The 23,144-nt window shown below is 46.5% G+C and overlaps 1 protein-coding gene across 1 annotated transcript in view; it reads right to left on the bottom strand.

Moving 5' to 3' along the window:
• Positions 1–10,911, bottom strand: part of LOC139761813 (uncharacterized) — a 13,399-nt gene extending 2,488 nt beyond the window's left edge. The window contains exons 1-2 of the mRNA XM_071686301.1: positions 10,770–10,911; positions 1,676–1,852 (exon numbers count right to left, since the gene is read on the bottom strand). Of these exons, the coding sequence (XP_071542402.1) occupies positions 1,676–1,852; positions 10,770–10,780 (188 nt within the window). The 5' untranslated portion in view covers positions 10,781–10,911. The remainder of the gene's footprint in view (positions 1–1,675; positions 1,853–10,769) is intronic.
• Between the last annotated feature and the right edge of the window lie 12,233 nt (positions 10,912–23,144).

Genomic DNA, 23,144 nt, shown 5'->3' with positions numbered 1-23,144 from the left:
TGTTTTCCTGGTACTACCTCGCTGAAGCAGGTGGCAGCAATGGTGTTTCTTGTGGAGTGGGATGTTGCCCAGAATGGATGAGGGCAAGCAAGTATGAATATGTATACAAGTGTATATATATATATATATATATATATATATATATATATATATATATATATATATATTTCAAATCAGGTCACCCAAGGTCACTCTCTAGGACCCGAATAATGACCTTTTCTTGGAGGAAATTCACTGCTTCAGGACACAGGTGAATATCTAACTATAAGTCGTGAATTCCTTAACTTTGCCCCGACACATGTCAACAAGTAGCTCTTGAACTTCCCAAGACCAAGGTCTGTTAGTCTGTGGTGTCTTTCTCCATGAAAATGGCTTGGCGTTCCGTAAGGTCCTCCCAGCCACTCAGGTGGTTCATTTCTGTTTCCGTTGGTGACATAGTGTATAACAGCTTACAGTGTTGACGTCACACTGCTCCTTGTTCCCTCGACATGTGCCACTGATGCCTACCCTTCCCTAGAGACAGTGAAGACGACATATACCTTTTCGTTAACATCCTCTAAAAACAATCGTGAGGTTCTGTCATCCACAAAGGGACAGATGTCACACATCGCTTTGCCATCCTTCCCAGAAAAGTCCAGATCTTGCCTTGAGTCATCATCTCGTAACCCTGACACAGACGTGTGTGTTACCCGCCTGTCATCTACCCCAGAGATGATTAAGACCACCCATCATCATCATCATCATCATCATCACCATTTTCCCTCAGAGATGAGCAATACCACAAATCATCATTGTCGTCTTCCCAGAGATAAACAAGGCCACTCATCATCATCATCATCATCATCATCATCTACCCAGAGATAAAAAAGGTCACCAATCATCATCAACCCAGAGAAGCAAGGCCACTCATCGTAGTCACCGTCACCATCATCTCCCCAGAAATAAGCAAGACCATATCATTGTTATCGCCGTCATCGTATCTCGACTGATAAGCAAGGGCACTCATCATCATCATTGTCTCCCCAGAAATTCTCTGGACCACAGATCATCATTATCATCATCATCGCCGTCTTCACAGAAATGAATATGACCAGTCATCATCACCTCCCCAAAAATGAGTATGACCACTCATCATCATCATCATCATCATCACCCTAAAGATGAGAACGTTACTTGGTTTCTCTGGAGGCAAGCAAGTCGTAGATCGCCGTTGACGTACCCCCAAAGATAACGCCAAACATCACTATTCGACTTCGTTACCCCGTAGGGAAGTGAACACCTCTCGTTGTTGTTGTCGTCCCCAGACATAAGTAGGCCACCATTTGTTGAAATCATCTCCACAGGTGAGGGGGGGGCGGGGGGGCACTCGCTGTCCTTACTTGAGAAAAGTAAATTGATTCCCTTCGTCTGTTCCCCCCCCCCCCCCCCCTTAACACCGCAGGAAACCACCCATTTCCTCCGTCGTTCCCTCAGGACCAGTCACTGTAACCCTCTCCAAAGAGAGATAAAACACTAATTTTCGTCATCATCCCCCGGAGAATATGCGAACCACTCGTTGTCGTCAACCATCAAGAGAAGAGAGGGATCCTCATTTACTGGAGTCCCCAGAAGGAATAAAGAGTATGCGACGCTCCAAAAATGTTGTACCCCAGAGGCAGATTAAGAAAAAACTTACTCATGATCGTTATTGCCGTGATCGTTATTGCCGTGATCGTTATTGCCGTGATCGTTATTGCCATGATCGTTATTGCCATGATCGTCGTCGTCGTCGTCGTTGTTCTTACCGAAGAGGTCCCAGGCCGAGGTGCGCGCCAGGAGCACCATCATGGCCAGTAGTAGTGACAACATCGCCCTGTGAAAAAGGTAACTTGAGTGTTCCTTTGAAACATTTGGTTCTTATAAGTTAGGAAATTGAACTTCTAAAACATAATGATATTATCTATAATCCTCAATACTTTTCGTCTTTTGTCATGTATAATTCATAAAAGACAAACAGGTAAACGAATATATATATATATATATATATATATATATATATATATATATATATATATATATATATATATATATATATATATATATATAATAAGAGCAAGGTTATTAGGTACAGTAGGGGTGAGGGTCAAGTCAATTGGGAGGTGAGTTTGAATGGAGAAAAACTGGAGGAAGTGAAGTGTTTTAGATATCTGGGAGTGGATCTGTCAGCGGATGGAACCATGGAAGCGGAAGTGGATCATAGGGTGGGGGAGGGGGCGAAAATCCTGGGGGCCTTGAAAAATGTGTGGAAGTCGAGAACATTATCTCGGAAAGCAAAAATGGGTATGTTTGAGGGAATAGTGGTTCCAACAATGTTGTATGGTTGCGAGGCGTGGGCTATGGATAGAGATGTGCGCAGGAGGATGGATGTGCTGGAAATGAGATGTTTGAGGACAATGTGTGGTGTGAGGTGGTTTGATCGAGTAAGTAACGTAAGGGTAAGAGAGATGTGTGGAAATAAAAAGAGCGTGGTTGAGAGAGCAGAAGAGGGTGTTTTGAAATGGTTTGGGCACATGGAGAGAATGAGTGAGGAGAGATTGACCAAGAGGATATATGTGTCGGAGGTGGAGGGAACGAGGAGAAGAGGGAGACCAAATTGGAGGTGGAAAGATGGAGTGAAAAAGATTTTGTGTGATCGGGGCCTGAACATGCAGGAGGGTGAAAGGAGGGCAAGAAATAGAGTGAATTGGAGTCATGTGGTATACCGGGGTTGACGTGCTGTCAGTGGATTGAAGCAAGGCATGTGAAGCGTCTGGGGTAAACCATGGAAAGCTGTGTAGGTATGTATATTTGCGTGTGTGGACGTGTGTATGTACATGTGTATGGGGGGGGGGCCATTTCTTTCGTCTGTTTCCTTGCGCTACCTCGCAAACGCGGGAGACAGCGACAAAGTATAAAAAAAAAAAAAAAAAAAAAAAAAAATATATATATATATATATATATATATATATATATATATATATATATATATATATATATATAAGCGAAGAAATTTCCTCATTCACCAATATCCATTCCCTGGTTTTCATGTTTGATGCACCGAAACCACAGCCCCATATCCATAACCAGGGCTCACAAACCTTTCCGTGGTGTCCCCCGGTTGTTTCATATGCCTTGCTTCAGTTCATTAACGGTACTTCGTCCCCTGTATAACGTATCGCTTCAGTTCACTCCATCCCGTGCACGCCTAACGCCCTACTGTATCTTCAGGCCCCGAGCGCTTAGAATTTTATTCACTCCATCTTTCCATCTCCAGCTTGGTTTCCCCCTTCTCCTTGTCCCCTCTTCTCCTGACATTAATATACTCTTTACAACTTCTCCTCACTCATTCTCTCCACACAGTCACTTTTTTTTCGAGGCTGCATTATCAGGAGGATAGTCTCGTCAAAGAACTTGTTCCACAAGAGTTCCATCATTATCCTGCTCCTGGAAATAGTGCAGCTTTGAGGTTGCAAGAGCTCCTGGGTGATGGGGCATTTCTCTCTCTCTCTCTCTCTCTCTCTCTCTCTCTCTCTCTCTCTCTCTCTCTCTCTCTCTGTATGTATATATATATATATATATATATATATATATATATATATATATATATATATATATATACACATACCGCTAACCACAAGAGAAAATGAAACACGATGTCCTGAGCGCTTTCGAGTAATTTATATCACGTCTGATGATGTGATGTTTAATAAATGAAAGCGATCAGAACTGTTTTATTTTTCTTTGTGGTTAGGTCATTCGCATCACTGTCATACAAGCACACACATACACACACACACACACACACACACACACACACACACACACATATATATATATATATATATATATATATATATATATATATATATATATATATATATATATATATATATATATGATACTTACCTCCTTAAAGATTTAATCTTTGACTGGGATCACAGATTTTAAGATCTTCAAAATATCTTGTGGTCAACGACCTTAATGTACTAAGCGTCACTATGTATAATGAGCCTTAGTGTAATGCACGAGGCGACACTAGTTATGTCGGGTACTAGTTTCATGCATTAGTTATGAAGGATGTAACGTGACAACTGATAGGTAAGGGTCTGTGACTGGCTGTAAGGCAGCGGGGTTTTTTTTATGAGAAAGGCTTGTAAATTTTACAAGACTTCTGTAAATGAAAAAATCTAAAACTCATATTCATTTCAGATTTGTCTTTCACCCAAGATAGACAGACATCAGTTTGGATACGTTGTAATGATCTATACATCGCGATAATGAACTTGATAAGAGTGAAAGTTATTCACCCTTGAAAAATTATTCGGATTCGGATTTTTTTTTTCAGATTCGTTAGTTACCTTAATTTTTGTGACTTGCTTGTATAATGAATTATGGGATTATGTTCCAACCTACTCCTTATCAACATTAATGTGGGTTCTCATTTAATGTACAAGAATGATTTAAAAGTTGATCAAATTATTCCGAACTCCAGAATCGAGAGTGGATCGAGACATACCTTACTGACAACACTGACACACTACTGTTCTTTTTTTCCACCAAATCACACTCGGGGTTGTCGATCTTCACCCGCTTTGTTTTCAGATAAAAACATAGTGAAATTCACATCAACATTTGTTTACTTTCACGGCCACAAACTACTTATTTACGTGTCAGAACAGATCAGAACAGACTGAGTCTACTCCATGCAGTTCATTGTCGTTGAGGCGGGTTGACCCCGTCATCTGTACGGGTCCGCTGTTTCGTCCACACCGGATATGATCGTTTGTCTTTTCTGACCAACCAAATTGCATCCCAGCAACAACCATGCCAATGATCTGTGGTCCGTGCCAGTCATATGCGGACCACTATTAATCTCCGGCCGTACCAGTGATCTCTGGCCCGTCCCGCTCACCTGTGGTCCCTGTCTCTCACCTCTGACCCGGGTCAGCCAGTGATCTGTCCAGCCGATCCAAAACAAGTATCCATCGGCGCTGCTCCCCAGGATGTGAATCGGTTTTCTAAATAACGAAAAGGATACCTGACCGGCTTGTTAGCGCCCTTGACGATATCAGGACAAGTACAGCATAATTTCCGGTTGATAACATTTCATAATATTCTGTCGTCCATTTTCTTGTTTGAATGAGAACTTTGCGTAAACACATACTGTTTACATCAAGATCTAAGAATAATCGGTGAAGAAACACAGCTTTGCAATGTAACCCAGACCAACCCGCGGTATTCGGACACATTTGGTCGGTGGGCTAAATATGGTGATCACCTCCCCTGGCTCCTGCGCTACAGCACATTTTATTTTGGCCCCGTGCGCGCTCATGCTCTTTTTTTTCTTTCTTCTTCTCCTTCTTCTTCGTAGTGTCTCCTCTGCTTAGTAATTGAATATTGATTAGATTATTACTTAGTGAATTTCAGTCATTGAAATATTTGGCAGACATTATTCATTTCCTAGCTACCCAGACTGGGTGGGTGATGGCATGGCACGCGGCCGACGTCAAATATAGGAAACTCCGTTTTGCCAAAGCTTTAAGCTATCATGGCCGACTCCATCGCTTGTCCTGTTGTCTCTGTTGGAGGAAAGACCCCCCTATACATCACACATTAAACTTGGGGCGATCGACTTGATCATCCTAAAATAAACATTGAATTTTGGTTACCATATGAGCCTTCCTCATGCCGGGTATATTGGTAGACACATGGCTGCTGAGCACGGGAGGTCCACAGGCCAGAACCCTGAAGATACTCTTCATATATGGTGGTTGTATTGGCTTCGTCCTGATTCGTGAGTTGAGGGAGGTATGTACGTACGTGCAGACTGAGGACGGGTCTGTGGGGCAGGGAAGGATGAACAAGCTCCACGGACCACGGTAATCCGTAACTAAATCCGACATTTTGATATTCATTTTATTTTCTTGCATGAGCGTTTTTCTGAAACGCTATACTGCGTCCTGTGATCTCTGCAAATGTTTTACACGAGATTTTGCCACAAGGCAGGGCCAAGGCGTCGCACTCACCAGAGTTACGAGGAAAGAGTGATGTGTCACGAGACAAAAAGATAAACGGGAAGTCTGCTGCAGTCGTTAAGATTTTGATTGTTTAACTTCTTGATGTTCATAATGATATTCATTCTGATATTCATACTAACATTTAACACTGCAGTGAAATTGAAAACATAACACTATTGAGATGGTTGTTTGAGGAAGTTGGAATATTGTGTTTACCCTGTCCTGTGCCACAGCTCATTCCGTTGTGTTGTGCCTGGCCGAGGTGCGGCTGACGTACTGGTCAGTCTCGCCGGCGTCGGCCACACGATGTTGGCCCAGTTCAGGTGAAACAAATCCTTGATTAGTAGTACGTTTTGCCTATGAATTTCAGTCACGCCATTTTGAGTATTAAGGAGAAATATATATATATATATATATATATATATATATATATATATATATATATATATATATATATATATATATATATATGCATTTACTTCGCGCGAGTTACCGTGAGAAGCTGCGACCAAGGACTCATTATTCTCGAAGCAGCCGAGAGCCAGGGCCCGGAGTACACCCCGACGTACCCTGCTGGGGACGTTAATGATGTAACTAGAAAAATGGCCTTAGGGTACGTTTGGCGACATAATTGGCACACACACACACACACACACACACACACACTCGCCATTGAAATGCCAGGTCAATGGAGTGTCTCCCACGCGGGATTCTTCTACTCTTCGCGTAATGTTCGAGTGGCTGTCCTCGCGGGGAAAATGCCATACAGAAAAAATGAAAAGAGTTAGAGCATGTGTGGCGGGTGATGGATGGCGTATCTTGGCATGACGGAGGTCAGAGCCGGGCTGTCAGTGATCACGCCAGCCGTCACGTGACATCATAATGTATTTGGAACATGGGACGTTGACGACCTGTTCGGGTATTCGCCTCGTTTATGTGTTCCCCTTAAGACGGGCACTGAGCTGGGCTGAGTCCACACCAGTTTGCTGTGACGCGCTTACCTGAATGGAGAGATTTGTTGTTTGGTATATATTTCTAAAGATGATGGCTTGCTGACCACTAGAGTAGATCATGGGTCACATTATCCTATAGCATCAGACCATGGGTCACGCTGCCCATCAGCATCGTATAACTGGTCACACTGCCCATCAGCATGGGATAACAGGTCTGGCAACACAAAATGCTACAACATAACTTCAGGAGTTTTACATCTTCCTGAGGACTTCCCCCAGTTTTTCCCATATCCTCAACCAATCCTGCTCAGTCTTCCCCAAGAAGAATAACGATTCGTGTGAGTTCAGTGTTTTCAAGTGGGTAGCGAATGCCAGCTACCCGCGTGTGGATGAGGCAGACGGGAAGTACAGCGATTTGGGCCGAGGAGAGGAACTTGACAACCGCTGAAGAGGTGCTTTACCGCGCCATCGTCACTAACCCCCCCCCCCCCCCCCAGACCTAGGCGGTGGTGCTTGACTGGTCGTGAGCTGCCTACCGCCTTATACCTTCCAAAGCGAGAGTATGTGTTGGTGGCTATGTTGACATATCATATATAATGGTATAATACAACCTGTTGTTACACAGTTTGGCACTGGCTCAGTATGTTGGTGGCGGCTGGTGAGGGAATGTCCAAGAAATCAAGTGGTTCATCATCTTTTTCCTTCTACCATTATTATTATTTTCTTTATCATCAGTATCATTATTATCATTATTATCATTATCATTATTATTATTATTATTATCATCATTATTATTATTATTGTTATTATTATCATTATTATCATCATCATCATCATCATCATTATCATCATTGCTGTTTCTTTCGAAGGATTATCATATTTATTTTTTTTGCTGCCGAGTGGTCAGTTCCCAAAGTGGTCAGCCCCTGGATGGTCGGGCCTTTGGAAGGTTTGTGGGGCCTGGCTGTGGTAGGGAGCTCTGCACGACAGCTATACAACGGGTGTGAACGAAAATGGCCTTTCTTTTTATGTTCCTGGCGCTACCTTGCTAACACTGGAAACGACGATCGGGTATGGAAAAAAGAATATATATATATATATTTTCCTGGTGCTGCCTCGCTGAAGCGGGGGGTAGTGATGTTGTTTCCTGTGGGGCGGGGTAGCGCCAGGAATGGACGAAGGCAAGCAAGTATGAATATGTATTTACATGTGTATGTATGTATATGTGTATATGTTATGTATATTAATGTATGTGTGCTTGTATGAGCAAATATTATATATATATATATATATATATATATATATATATATATATATATATATATATATATATATATATATATATATATATATATATATACGAACAAAGTTTACATGAACGCGCACTTTCCTGGGACATACAAACCTCCAACATCTTGAATATTTAATCAAATTACTTGACAGTTGATTTGTAATTATAAATGTGCGTATATGCAGTTAAAAAGAATTAGAACACTCTCATTAGAAAGAGCAGCCGGTAGCATGACGGGCGGGAGGCCGGGCCTCGAGGCTAGCTGGCCCCGGGCTAACAATAGCCTGGGGCCAGGCGTTCCCTGGCCTCCCCTGACGACGCGTCGGGCGGCCCGCCCACTCCATGACGGATATTTTCTCCCCGCGCCACAGCTTGCCTACCAGTGACACCCTGGGGATTTTGTATGCCATGCCACAGCTTGTCCATGCCAAAATGAAACGACAAACCAAGAGTGGTGGAGTATAGTTGAGAGCGGACGGGCTTTTAACACTTGCGAACGTCTTGTTCCATAGGCGGTTGAGGTATCATCTAATTATTCCCTAGCAGAGAGAGAGAGAGAGAGAGAGAGAGAGACTTGCCTGTCTAAGGTATTTAGGAAATATTCCATTGAAAAAGAAAATAACTATTCTCAGTCAACAAAAATGATTTTCATGATGTTTTTGGGATGAGAATCCGTGGCCCGTGGCCCCGCTGTTATGGGGAAATAGTTATACGCCAGGTTGAGTTTGTACAAACTCGGCCATGACTAGCCCGAGGCAGGCGAGCCAGACTTGATACCACCATCCGCTTCCCTACTGGAGGCTCGTCCTTGGTGACTGATAAATCTAGTCTCACGTCATAGTTCTGATTAGACACAGAGACTTGTCAGTGACAGGGAAGAAATTGCACTATCTTAAATGATGGTGCTGTGTATGTTTGCCACCATCAATAGATAGAAACAGGATAAAACAATCCGTACCACTCACGTCAAATAAGCGTAAGAGAGAAAATGTAAACTTGATCCTGTTGAACAGGAATTGACAGGCCAATATTGAGCACGACGGTACGATTTTGATGGGTTATGCCATCATTGCCAAGGGTCGCACTCTCGTGTTCAGGATGTTCAGCGAGGATGCTGCATCATGAATATTGATAAGGTACATCTTGCTGCCCCAAGATCATTGTTGCTTTAAGTCAACATTCTTTTGCTTTGCTTTAAAATTTAGCTTGGCAAATCTGTCTTTGTCTATGAGCCGTAGTTAAGTATAACGTACTAAACAGCAATATTTTCTACGTAGAATGTACCAAATACAATAGGAACAATGAGGTTAGCCTTCAGGAAATAGGTTTATAAGAACTGTGCCGTGCGATAACCTTGCGGGAGCCAGGAGGATCCTCTGAGGTCCTCTGGGGTGTACTACGCACTCTGGACGGATTGATGTGTTCCACGGTAAGATGCTGTTTATACTTGTGTTCCGATGCACAAGGCCAGGCTTGATGAATTCCGCTCCATGACTTTAGGCTTTGTGTGGCAGCCAGTGGTCTAGGTTTGAATAGGTCGTTATAAGGTTTCAAGCAAAAATTTTGTGTGTGAATTTGTGTGTGAATTAGACTTGATTGGTGTTGAGTACTAGCCAGTCGTCAGAGCAGTAAGGTAATGTACGTATTGTACAAATTACTTGGTCCGCTTATTTCTAGTTTTTTATTATCGTAAACATTTGTGATTTTATTATCGCATAAAATTCATCGCAGGCACTTTTCTAGTAGTTAGAGAGTACGTATAGAAACAGCAAACGACTGCGCGATGCTTCCAGAACAACCGTTAGATAATCCAATGCTTCTTTTTGTTTTCTGTGACAGTAAGGCTAGAAACTCTTCCAACGCACAAGTGAATTCTCCTTATGATTCTGTATTGAGGTTCACGACATTTCCAGATGATTCATTGCAGTTCCATATGATCATTGAGGTAAAATCTTATAAGATAAACAGTCTCACTCCTTCGGCGTCTGGTTGAGTCTGCTTCACACAGTTTCTGTCACTGCTTCAGTAGCTACTGCCTTCGAGCAAAAAGTGGATTTAATTCCTGATTTTTTTTCACTCTGAAATAGATATGATTCTTAAGCGAGCACTGCTTATGGTTACTGAGGGTGCAATCGGAACATCGACTTCATCAACTGAGTTTGACAATGACACTTTTTATGTTGGCAGTAAAGGCCTTGGAACTGATTGATCACTTTTGCTGAATGCTATTTACAGCTCGTCAGAACTTAACAACAAGGGCCTTATGCTGGACAGTTCTGATAATTGCTTTTTGCGACAAAGTTCCGACCGGAACACATCGAACGATGATTGACTAATTGAAGGTTCTTGACGGTAAAGACATTTCCGAATGCACTTCGATGATTGCAACAGAACGATCTTAGATCTGAGTAATTTTGTGTCTACAATTGCAAGGAGACTTCGGCCGGCCTGCAACAGAAAACGGGTAGACTATTGTGAGTGTCGACTTACTTATTCCTCATGGTTGCGACTTGTTCCAACGACGAGCGAAGAACAACTGATGAGAAGTGTGGGTTGGTCTAGCTCTTCCTGACTTGCGCTTGGCTCTCCTGGCATCCGGTGCCACCGCGGGCACTTGCCTACGCATGTTGACGCCATTTAATTTCGTTACTTTCCAAAAGGCAGATAAACTTCCATGCACTTCTTTGGTAAGGTTCTAAGTGTAGCTTTACTACGCAAATCGCCATCTTCGTTCAAAAGTTTGAAATTAGATCACCGGCTAGTGGGTAGTGCTTTGAAATTGCGAAAAAAACTATATTTGTGTCTTTCATTCGACCAAATGAGCGAAAATAAGGGAGTGGTTCGTTCCAAACCTTAGTCTTCTAAAGATACCGCAAGCGGACGCCCCGCCCACTTAAGACTTTGGGTAAACATACTGCTAACCACATCAGGTATGCCTAGGGATATTCATCCCTATAATCCTGTTAATAGGAAGTAAATTGCCTTAATATGATCGTTTAATGTAACTCCGAAATCCCCGAAGAGTACTAATACTCTGGCAGTAAGTAGTAAGGGTAGGCATAGTAATGTGGCCCTGCAGTGAGCTTGATTGTGAACTTATGTTTAAACACTCAATGAGGATAAAGCTTTTTGCCAAACTGTTACTTAGGATCACGTGAAACAATGTAGTTATATTTGAATGCTCCTCTGGAGTAAGTCCAGAGTAGGAGAAAAGGCTTTCTGCAGCACTGTATGTGCGTAAGTGTGATTAGGTCATTTCCAGAGATGCCACATTCCCATTACATGCCCTTGTCTGCCCACCCGTCATCACACAAGCATCGACACTAGACAAATATCAAAATTATTTCAGATCTTATGTCAAAGATTTTTTAATCAATTTGATGATAAATCTGGACGTGAAATCAGTTAGGTTTATAAATGCTATATTTGACAAAAAGTTTCTGTTGCACTAATTGCAACTTTTATTGCAACACGAAAGCAACTTTTATGATTTTCAGATTGGGTTTTCTCTGTGTAAAATTCTTGGCGGTAGATTTAGTTACAGGACTAACAGCTTGTGTAGCCAAGGTCCACCTGGAACACATTTAACTTTAGAGCAGGCCCAGCGGTTGCTGCGCCCTGCGTGCGAGCCAACATCTGAATTCAGCTGAACTCAGACCTTGAGCGCGCCACCATAACTAAGACTCAAGTCCACATTAGATCCAAGGTCTTTAGGCTCGTGTAAAACAGAACAAGTTAAGATGGCAGTAGGGAGTAAAGTGGCGATCAGACCCGCAGGAGAATGGACGAAGGAAAGGCGACAGCAACTGGTTGATACAAGAGCCGCATCCGGTCAAGATATGTCGAGACCACGGGGTCAGCGGTGATGGGAACCAGTGTGTCAACTCTTATATGTCCGCTGAGTGTGTGTGTGTGTGGATGAAGGACTGTGGCACAGTAGGTTCGTCCCGCATGACATCAAGAGAATGGATGTGAGCAAATGGAGCCTGTCTTTGTCTTTTCCTGGCGCTACCTTGCTAATGCGGGAAACGATGAACAAGTATGAATATGAACCTATATCACAAGAGCTTACTGCGTCCTGCCTTAGCGAGGAAATATCAGGAAGTGATCACTCGAAGGGGAAGAGAAATCCATACTTTGCACCTCGCTTCACTTCTTGATTTTGGAAACTGTTAAAACAGGAGGGGAAGATTTCCCGCCCCCCCCCCATCTCCCGCCTAACCTGGCCACCTTCTGTGAGGTGCAAGAGATAATACCAATGGTTAGCACTAACTGGTTGAATATCCTCCAGTAACTATATACTCAAGACAACCTAATTTAGACTCAACAACAGGAGAGAAAAAGCCTTTTAAACAAAACTCCTACATATCAACAGATCTAGGGCGCCAATTTTGTTAATGTCGAGTTTTCTCTTCTTCTTTGTAGGTTTATTTTGTTGTGGCGGAGAAAGTCTTCCCTTGCTGGAGAAATTACCTCCTCCATATTCATCCTCATATACTGTGTGTTGTAGACCACATGTGTAGTGAAGTCACGTAGACGTGGACGTCTGGTTTGCTCAGATGGTCCGGTTGTTACCTGAGTGATGATGAGTCTAGTGGCGGCGGGCGGGAGGGAGGGCTGGCTATTCCCCAGCGCAGGTAACCAGAGACACAGGAATTCTCCAGTGGTGTTGTTGTCTTTGTGTTTTGTGACCTGCACAGTGTCAAGCAGGTGCGATGCGGCCGGTTATTTATATAATAGTGCCTCTAGTCTCTCTCTCTCTCTCTCTCTCTCTCTCTCTCTCTCTCTCTCTCTCTCTCTCTCTCTCTCTCTCTCTCTCTCTCTCTCTCTCTTATTCAAATCGTCCGGCGGCTGAAGTTAGACTAGAAAGTTTATATCTTTAGTCCTTTCCTGTGGTATTTTCCTGGCCATGCGCCCTCTCTACACTAAGTCGTATTCCTCCGTGGCCATTCCTCCTGTAGGCTAACTAACAGGGTGGAGGGAGCGGCGGGAGGGGAGGAGCCCTCTCCCTTACTATTCCCCACTCGGTCAGTACAGGATAGGAGTTTACTGCAGTGCACTACGACTTTCCGTCAGTAGATAAGCGCGTCATAATCCATCACGTCTTACGTTATTTGTCTTTCCCGTGTGCGACCCTCGACGTTGTCACCGTGACATCCCCAAACACATCTCTCCTCAGTACCTCGACATCCCTCACCCTACCACCCACACCTCGACATCCCTCACCCTACCACCCACACCTCGACATCCCTCACCCTACCACCCACTCCTCGACATCCCCCAACCTACCACCCACACCTCGACATCCCTCACCCTACCACCCACACCTCGACATCCCCCAACCTACCACCCACACCTCGACATCCCTCATCCTACCACCCACACCTCGACATCCCTCACCCTACCACCCACACCTCGACATCCCCCACCCTACCACCCACACCTCGACATCCCCCAACCTACCACCCACACCTCGACATCCCCCACCCTACCACCCACACCTCGACATCCCCCACCCTACCACCCACACCTTGACGCCCTCCACCCTGCCACCCACACCTTGACGTCCCCCACCCTACCACCCACACCTTTCCATCCCAACACGACACGGTCCGCCCCTCACCACCCTCGCATCTCGCCATATATCACTGTATATATGGGCCAACTCTTGGCTCATTTGGTGTTTCTTTTTGCCTGCTGCGGCAGCTTCTCTGCCAAGAATATTATTATAGATATGTTTATATTGGTGGGTATGGACGGTTGGTATTTGTGTGGGCTGAGAGTGGGCGTGCTCTACGGGATGTAGAGCTCTTGGTCACTACTCTGCCCACGTCAATGCTGGACCCATGACACTATCATACCCTGGACACTGCTATACCCTGGACACTGCTATACCCTGGACACTGCTATACCCTGGACACTGCTATACCCTGGACACTGCGTTTCCTAGGACATTGCTACAACCACAACATTGCCATACGCATGGTATTATCATATCCTGGACACTGCTATGCCGAGGATATTGTTTTACCCAATACACTACCATACCCAGGACACTGCTGTACCCCAATATACTGATATATCCTGGACTCTCCTGTACACAAGACTGCTGTAGCTAGGACATCACTATACCCAGGACAGAGCACCTCTAGTTTATGCACCTGTTTGTCATGACATTATCAGTGATGGAGACTGTTCTCCGTAGCTTTGAAACTGCGGCTGTAGGTAAGGCAATAAGGCAAGGGTTTAGCAGAGTGTTGGTCATGGTGCGAGTGAGGTGACTGTTGAAAGTCTTTGTGCTGCCAGGATGGACGCTGCCGTCTCATTGAACTCTCTGGGCTCGGGTCATTTGACCTTTGACCCTCCCCTTTGGTTCTGGGTACCGGAGATCTGGAGAATCCTTCCCTCCACCCCCTGTGGGACAGAGGTCCATATGGTCTGAGGATGACCATGGTTGATTCGAACCATTCAAAGAACAGATCTTGTTTACGGATGCCTCACCCCCACCCCCATCCTACGCAAACCAAATAGATAGATGGAAAGAAAGGTAAACAGGGAGTTTACTTCAGACAGTCATACGGTACCACCAGTGACACTTAAGATTATCAAACACTAAAGTTATTCAGTCTTGATGTGAGCCAAGAATAGATCCAGTTCCAGGGAAGCAACACCTTCAGCTACTTGTGACCAGATCCACAAAAAACGAAAAATGAGGAAAAAAAACAAACATGAACCACCAGTGGTCAATAATCTGGGGATTTTGTCTGAAATATCTTAATTTATTTATTTATTTTGCTTTGTCGCTGTCTCCCGTGTTAGCAAGGTAGTGCAAGAAAACAGACGAAAGAATGGCCCAACCCACCCACATACACATATATATACATACACGTCCACATACGCAAATATACATACCTATACATCTCAACATATACATATATATATACACACACAGACATATACGTATATACACATGTACATGATTCATACTGTCTGCCTTTATTCATTCCCAACCCCCTCCCCCTCATGTGTGCGAGGTATATATATATATATATGGTTTCCATTCTGAAAAAGTAGCTTTCTGAACGTCGATACGTTAGCGACAGATGCATGTTGACATCTGACGTTTACTGATGAGTGACAAGTGTTCAGGTGAGTGTCATGTTATCATCGTCATTCATTATAGGACTGTGCATAAAGGTTGACGTAATGAGCTTTTTGAATAGGTGTCACGTGATCGAGCTTTTCTCCTCACCAGCAGCCGCCAGGAATGTACCTGCATGAATCATGGTCCTTGGCAGAAGCAGGAGACAGTAGTAAACACATAGACATATACAGCAATGATACGCCAGCAGATCAAAGGTTTAAGTCGAGGGCAGTCTTTGTATCTGGGACGTGTTGGGTGGGTGGAAGGGTTAGGGAAGAGGACATTGTATGGTGGGGAGATTTAGGGAAGAGGTCATTGTATGGTGGGAAGAGTTAAGGAAGAGGTCAGTGTAAGGTAAGGAGGGGTAAGGTAAAAGTCAGTGTATGGTGTCGGGGATTAGGGAAGAGGTCATTGTATGGAGGGGAGCGTGAGGGAATAGTGTCAGAGCGAAGAGTCGATGATGTTAGATCTCCTCTTGCTTCCTCTCCCATGGAACCTGGGGTGGAGGTTCTCCGGCTGGCGGAGCCCTACCGTCCTTGTGTTAAAGGGCGGGTCGGGTCGGATGGGATGCAGAAGGGGTTCAAAGGTGACCTTGGCTGGTGGGTAGTGAGATCTCTCTTCCCTTCCTCCCAACTAAGGTAACCTTATACATTTTCTTGTGTGAATTAGCTCGTTACAAACTTGAACTTGTCTGATAAACAGAAATAGCACTAACCTTCTACGGGTTTTTCTGTAGAATTTATGGAGGGAAAACAAAAGGTCTCACGCCCATGAGCCCCTCCCGTCTTGTGTCAGCTACTGACAGCCTTGTTTATTCTAAAAGCTTCCCGAACGTTAATGGCAACAAACGTACTCAGACAGTATGAAAGAAATAAGAATTGATCTCTCTCTCTCTCTCTCTCTCTCTCTCTCTCTCTCTCTCTCTCTCTCTCTCTCTCTCTCTCTCTCTCTCTCTCTCTCTCTCTCTCTCTCTCTGTTTCAACTTATGTTCGGTCTTGGTGTCTCTCTGTCGGGTCGTCTGTAGTGAACACGACCATGAAACCGTCTCGTAAAAAACAAGGTGAAGTGATACGGCGCAGCAGCTGAGAGCGCCCTCCGGCAGACGACACCCCACATGGACTCACAGATCAGTTGGATTAGGATGACGTACAATGCAAGAATTAAAGTAATTTAAGGTAAACTTGAATCACTGAAGGAAGAACGAATAGATGTGAATACAGCAGAGTAATAATGAGGAGAGGAAACGATATGGACGAACGAGGGAGCCACCGGAAGTAGGAACTATGGAATTCTTGGCTCTTACTATACTAAGAAGGAAACGTACAAACTGAAGCATGATCTGAGTGACGAATGAGGGACTTGATATATTTGGACACTAGAGTGTGAAAAATAAAAAAAATAAAAACGTGAACCAAGTGTAAGGTATACGTAACACGTTCTAAGACACGGAGTTATGAGGCAAAGTGAACAGTAGAATGAACCGAAAGAGTAAGACGGAGTTCAGTATAAAGCGCGGTGAAAGATTAAGACAAAAGGACAGGAACTGAAATTTTAGGGCAGAAGTGAATTCACTGAGGACGTGAGGTAGGAAACGGCGAAACATCATTAGGAAAACATATTTGTTGGTGGATTACTGGATAGATGGTTGGGTACACCACCTCGACCAAAACACCCTATATCTGCCACTCTATCATCTAACATTTAACAAATCTTCAAAATACTCACTCCATCTCCTTCTCGCATCACCTCTACTTGCTATTACCTCCCCATTAGCCCAACAGGCTTGCATAACCCTAGGAGAGACCCGTTCAAGCCCCTCTTTTTGCAGAGTGGAGGTTTGAAGGGAATCTTATCTAACCTGCCTTGCATGACATGTAACATGACATGATCTGCCTTAAACGCCCATCTGATGGGACCCACACACCGACCTCTGTATACAAGGCCTCAACAAAAACTTGTCTCCTGCAGCTGTAAGGCAGTTTGATCTTGGATTTGCATGGCTATGAGTTTTGTCCCTTTCCATTGAAGCAGTAACAACAATACCGATGATAATGATGGTGGCTGGAGTAATGCAGCTCTTGTATATGTGTGAATGTGAGATCATCATGTACTATTACTGTTTGTGTGTTATGGCAAGAGTTTTACACTTTTTTTTTATACATATATGACCACCATGTTTTTATTCTTACACACACACACACAAAGCACATGTGCACACGCACACATACATACACACACTCTTACACAAACACACCAGCCTTGATAGTACTGGTGTTTTGTACCTTTCGTACCTTGGAAGCCTCCACCCCCGGCCACTTCTCTACTACCCGAACACCGGTCACTCCCCCCCCCCCCCACTCTCTTATAATATGCAAATTACCTGTCAACATTCTAGGCTACGGTAACTTATATGGCTCGAGGAAACCCTAGCATGGGCGATAAGTTCCATGGTACGTTCTAGAGTTATTGGTATAGTCGCTCTTCCCAGTTCGAACACTAGCAGAGAAGCACTGGTTGATGAGTAAGATTGCACAATGTCAATCTGAACAGCTTTTGTTCGATACCGAGTTGGTCTGGCATTGTTATCTAAAGTATAACCAAATGTGTCGAAAATATCTTAATGTGTCTGATAACAGAAAAGAAAAATCGACAAACGCTTCATCCCTACACTCTGGACAATGTCCGTCTCCACATCCATAAATGCCACACACAAATCCATCCGTTTCAATAGTCCTCACACAATAGGAACATCTCCTCTATCATCCTAAGATCACACTTCTCCTCCCTCGTCCCAAGCTAAAATCTACAACGGCATTTCAGCCACCATCTCCTTTGCCATAACAATGGGTAAATATAGCATCTGCTTGTATATCTCCCTTAAGGCGTGCTTGCACCTCTTCATATCACTGAGCGCGATGCTCATCGCCTACCAGTGAAAGCTGGTAGGCCTCCTACAATCGAGGCACATGAGGTCCTATCGTTTGAACGTGCCTCTCCTGGGGCAGCTCTCCTGTGCTCCTTACGGCCTTCCTGGCGGTAACGACGGTGGCGCTGCTCACCCTCTGGCTGCTCTGCTCCTTGATGAAGTGCATATTGAGGCGCAGGGCTAGGAGTACTTATGCCGGCGGCCACGAGGTCGAGGTAGTCGACCCTCAGGTAGACACTGACGATCACGAGGTAGAATCTGACGACGACTCTGAGTGTCTACCTCAGGCAGACGCTGTCGAACCCGAGGTAGAACCTGACGACGACTCCGAGGTCGAGGTAGTCGACCCTCAGGTAGACTCTGCCGATCCCGACGTAGAGTCTGACGACGACCCCGAGATTGAGGTGGTCGACCCTCAGGTAGACACTGACGATCCCGAGGTAGAGTCTGACGACGATCCCGAGGTAGAGTCTGACGACGATCCCGAGGTAGAGTCTGACGACGATCCCGAGGTAGAGTCTGACGACGATCCCGAGGTAGAGTCTGACGACGATCCCGAGGTAGAGTCTGACGACGATCCCGAGGTAGAGTCTGACGACGATCCCGAGGTAGAGTCTGACGACGATCCCGAGGTAGAGTCTGACGACGATCCCGAGGTAGAGTCTGACGACGATCCCGAGGTAGAGTCTGACGACGATCCCGAGGTAGAGTCTGACGACGATCCCGAGGTAGAGTCTGACGACGATCCCGAGGTAGAGTCTGACGACGATCCCGAGGTAGAGTCTGACGACGATCCCGAGGTAGAGTCTGACGACGATCCCGAGGTAGAGTCTGACGACGATCCCGAGGTAGAGTCTGACGACGATCCCGAGGTAGAGTCTGACGACGATCCCGAGGTAGAGTCTGACGACGATCCCGAGGTAGAGTCTGACGACGACCCCGAGATTGAGGTGGTCGACCCTCAGGTAGACACTGACGATCCCGAGGTAGAGTCTGACGACGATCCCGAGGTAGAGTCTGACGACGATCCCGAGGTAGAGTCTGACGACGATCCCGAGGTAGAGTCTGACGACGATCCCGAGGTAGAGTCTGACGACGATCCCGAGGTAGAGTCTGACGACGATCCCGAGGTAGAGTCTGACGACGATCCCGAGGTAGAGTCTGACGACGATCCCGAGGTAGAGTCTGACGACGATCCCGAGGTAGAGTCTGACGACGATCCCGAGGTAGAGTCTGACGACGATCCCGAGGTAGAGTCTGACGACGATCCCGAGGTAGAGTCTGACGACGATCCCGAGGTAGAGTCTGACGACGATCCCGAGGTAGAGTCTGACGACGATCCCGAGGTAGAGTCTGACGACGATCCCGAGGTAGAGTCTGACGACGACCCCGAGATTGAGGTGGTCGACCCTCAGGTAGACACTGACGATCCCGAGGTAGAGTCTGACGACGACCCCGAGATTGAGGTGGTCGACCCTCAGGTAGACACTGACGATCCCGAGGTAGAGTCTGACGACGATCCCGAGGTAGAGTCTGACGACGATCCCGAGGTAGAGTCTGACGACGATCCCGAGGTAGAGTCTGACGACGATCCCGAGGTAGAGTCTGACGACGATCCCGAGGTAGAGTCTGACGACGATCCCGAGGTAGAGTCTGACGACGATCCCGAGGTAGAGTCTGACGACGATCCCGAGGTAGAGTCTGACGACGATCCCGAGGTAGAGTCTGACGACGATCCCGAGGTAGAGTCTGACGACGATCCCGAGGTAGAGTCTGACGACGATCCCGAGGTAGAGTCTGACGACGACCCCGAGATTGAGGTGGTCGACCCTCAGGTAGACACTGACGATCCCGAGGTAGAGTCTGACGACGATCCCGAGGTAGAGTCTGACGACGACCCCGAGATTGAGGTGGTCGACCCTCAGGTAGACACTGACGATCACGAGGTAGAATCTGACGACGACTCTGAGTGTCTACCTCAGGCAGACGCTGTCGAACCCGAGGTAGAACCTGCCGACGACTCCGAGGTCGAGGTAGTCGACCCTCAGGTAGACACTGACGATCCCGAGGTAGAGTCTGACGACGATCCCGAGGTAGAGTCTGACGACGACCCCGAGATTGAGGTGGTCGACCCTCAGGTAGACACTGACGATCCCGAGGTAGAGTCTGACGACGATCCCGAGGTAGAGTCTGACGACGATCCCGAGGTAGAGTCTGACGACGACCCCGAGATTGAGGTGGTCGACCCTCAGGTAGACACTGACGATCCCGAGGTAGAGTCTGACGACGATCCCGAGGTAGAGTCTGACGACGATCCCGAGGTAGAGTCTGACGACGATCCCGAGGTAGAGTCTGACGACGATCCCGAGGTAGAGTCTGACGACGACCCCGAGATTGAGGTGGTCGACCCTCAGGTAGACACTGACGATCCCGAGGTAGAGTCTGACGACGACCCCGAGATTGAGGTGGTCGACCCTCAGGTAGACACTGACGATCCCGAGGTAGAGTCTGACGACGATCCCGAGGTAGAGTCTGACGACGATCCCGAGGTAGAGTCTGACGACGATCCCGAGGTAGAGTCTGACGACGATCCCGAGGTAGAGTCTGACGACGATCCCGAGGTAGAGTCTGACGACGACCCCGAGATTGAGGTGGTCGACCCTCAGGTAGACACTGACGATCCCGAGGTAGAGTCTGACGACGATCCCGAGGTAGAGTCTGACGACGATCCCGAGGTAGAGTCTGACGACGACCCCGAGATTGAGGTGGTCGACCCTCAGGTAGACACTGACGATCCCGAGGTAGAGTCTGACGACGATCCCGAGGTAGAGTCTGACGACGATCCCGAGGTAGAGTCTGACGACGATCCCGAGGTAGAGTCTGACGACGATCCCGAGGTAGAGTCTGACGACGATCCCGAGGTAGAGTCTGACGACGATCCCGAGGTAGAGTCTGACGACGATCCCGAGGTAGAGTCTGACGACGATCCCGAGGTAGAGTCTGACGACGATCCCGAGGTAGAGTCTGACGACGATCCCGAGGTAGAGTCTGACGACGATCCCGAGGTAGAGTCTGACGACGATCCCGAGGTAGAGTCTGACGACGATCCCGAGGTAGAGTCTGACGACGACCCCGAGATTGAGGTGGTCGACCCTCAGGTAGACACTGACGATCCCGAGGTAGAGTCTGACGACGATCCCGAGGTAGAGTCTGACGACGACCCCGAGATTGAGGTGGTCGACCCTCAGGTAGACACTGACGATCCCGAGGTAGAGTCTGACGACGATCCCGAGGTAGAGTCTGACGACGATCCCGAGGTAGAGTCTGACGACGATCCCGAGGTAGAGTCTGACGACGATCCCGAGGTAGAGTCTGACGACGATCCCGAGGTAGAGTCTGACGACGATCCCGAGGTAGAGTCTGACGACGATCCCGAGGTAGAGTCTGACGACGATCCCGAGGTAGAGTCTGACGACGATCCCGAGGTAGAGTCTGACGACGATCCCGAGGTAGAGTCTGACGACGACCCCGAGATTGAGGTGGTCGACCCTCAGGTAGACACTGACGATCCCGAGGTAGAGTCTGACGACGATCCCGAGGTAGAGTCTGACGACGATCCCGAGGTAGAGTCTGACGACGATCCCGAGGTAGAGTCTGACGACGACCCCGAGATTGAGGTGGTCGACCCTCAGGTAGACACTGACGATCCCGAGGTAGAGTCTGACGACGATCCCGAGGTAGAGTCTGACGACGATCCCGAGGTAGAGTCTGACGACGATCCCGAGGTAGAGTCTGACGACGATCCCGAGGTAGAGTCTGACGACGATCCCGAGGTAGAGTCTGACGACGATCCCGAGGTAGAGTCTGACGACGACCCCGATAGACACAAGCAAACTCACAAACAGGCTGTGTGTGTGTGTGTGTGTTCCTCTGAGGAGCTTTGAATCCGGTGTTTATTGATATGGTTCGCCTCCCTACCATGTCAGGGAGTGTATTTGTATCTAAACCATCTTTAATCTCTCTCTCTCTCTCTCTCTCTCTCTCTCTCTCTCTCTCTCTCTCTCTCTCTCTCTCTCTCTCTCTCTCTCTCTCTCTCTCTTCTCTTACAAGGTAGGATGCTTCTGTCACTGCTGAACGTATAGCAGAGGTTATTAGTGCAGGAGTGAAGGTATATATCCCATTTTCCTTTAAGATTTTCTTTTCCAAACCATTGTTCAACCATACCTGTGTTCCGGATACTCAGGCAAGGGACTTGGCATATCGGGTTTGGAAACACTCTGTCCACCAACTCCCATTCAGCCTCAGTCTCTGCCTGTAACCATAGCTAGCATACTGCTCGTCAGGCGAAGCGTTTCGTTGGTCAAAGGGAGTGCAAGAATCTCTCCTCTTCATCATTTGATCCTGGCATCTCTTACAGCTTCTGCAGCTCAACCTTTACTTCGGTTTTCCCTTTTGACGGTACTATGACTGTCTCTACTGTTGATAAAGCAACTCTCTGGTTGTCGTTTCTTCTCAGACTCTACCTTGGATGACTCTAACTTTCACTTCCTGATGCTCCCCTCACCACTCCTATGCCACTCTCTGTAATCAATCTACGTACCGTCCGGAAAGCACATCTCCCTCCCCTTGCTTGTGGACTAAATCACATCCATCCCCGTGCACTGAAAAAGTGTCCTTCCGAAATTGCCTTTATGCTTTCTCGACTGTTCCCTTTCCGTTTAGAAACCAATTTTCCTTCCTCATGGAAACATGCATTGATACATCCCATGTCAGTGAAGGAAAACGTTATAACCAC

The sequence above is a fragment of the Panulirus ornatus genome, chromosome 42 (assembly GCF_036320965.1).
Source record: "Panulirus ornatus isolate Po-2019 chromosome 42, ASM3632096v1, whole genome shotgun sequence".
In the NCBI taxonomy this organism is placed as follows: domain Eukaryota; kingdom Metazoa; phylum Arthropoda; class Malacostraca; order Decapoda; family Palinuridae; genus Panulirus; species Panulirus ornatus.
The sequence above is the reverse complement of the archived record's forward strand: the minus strand, read 5'-3'. Positions and strand labels throughout refer to the sequence as shown.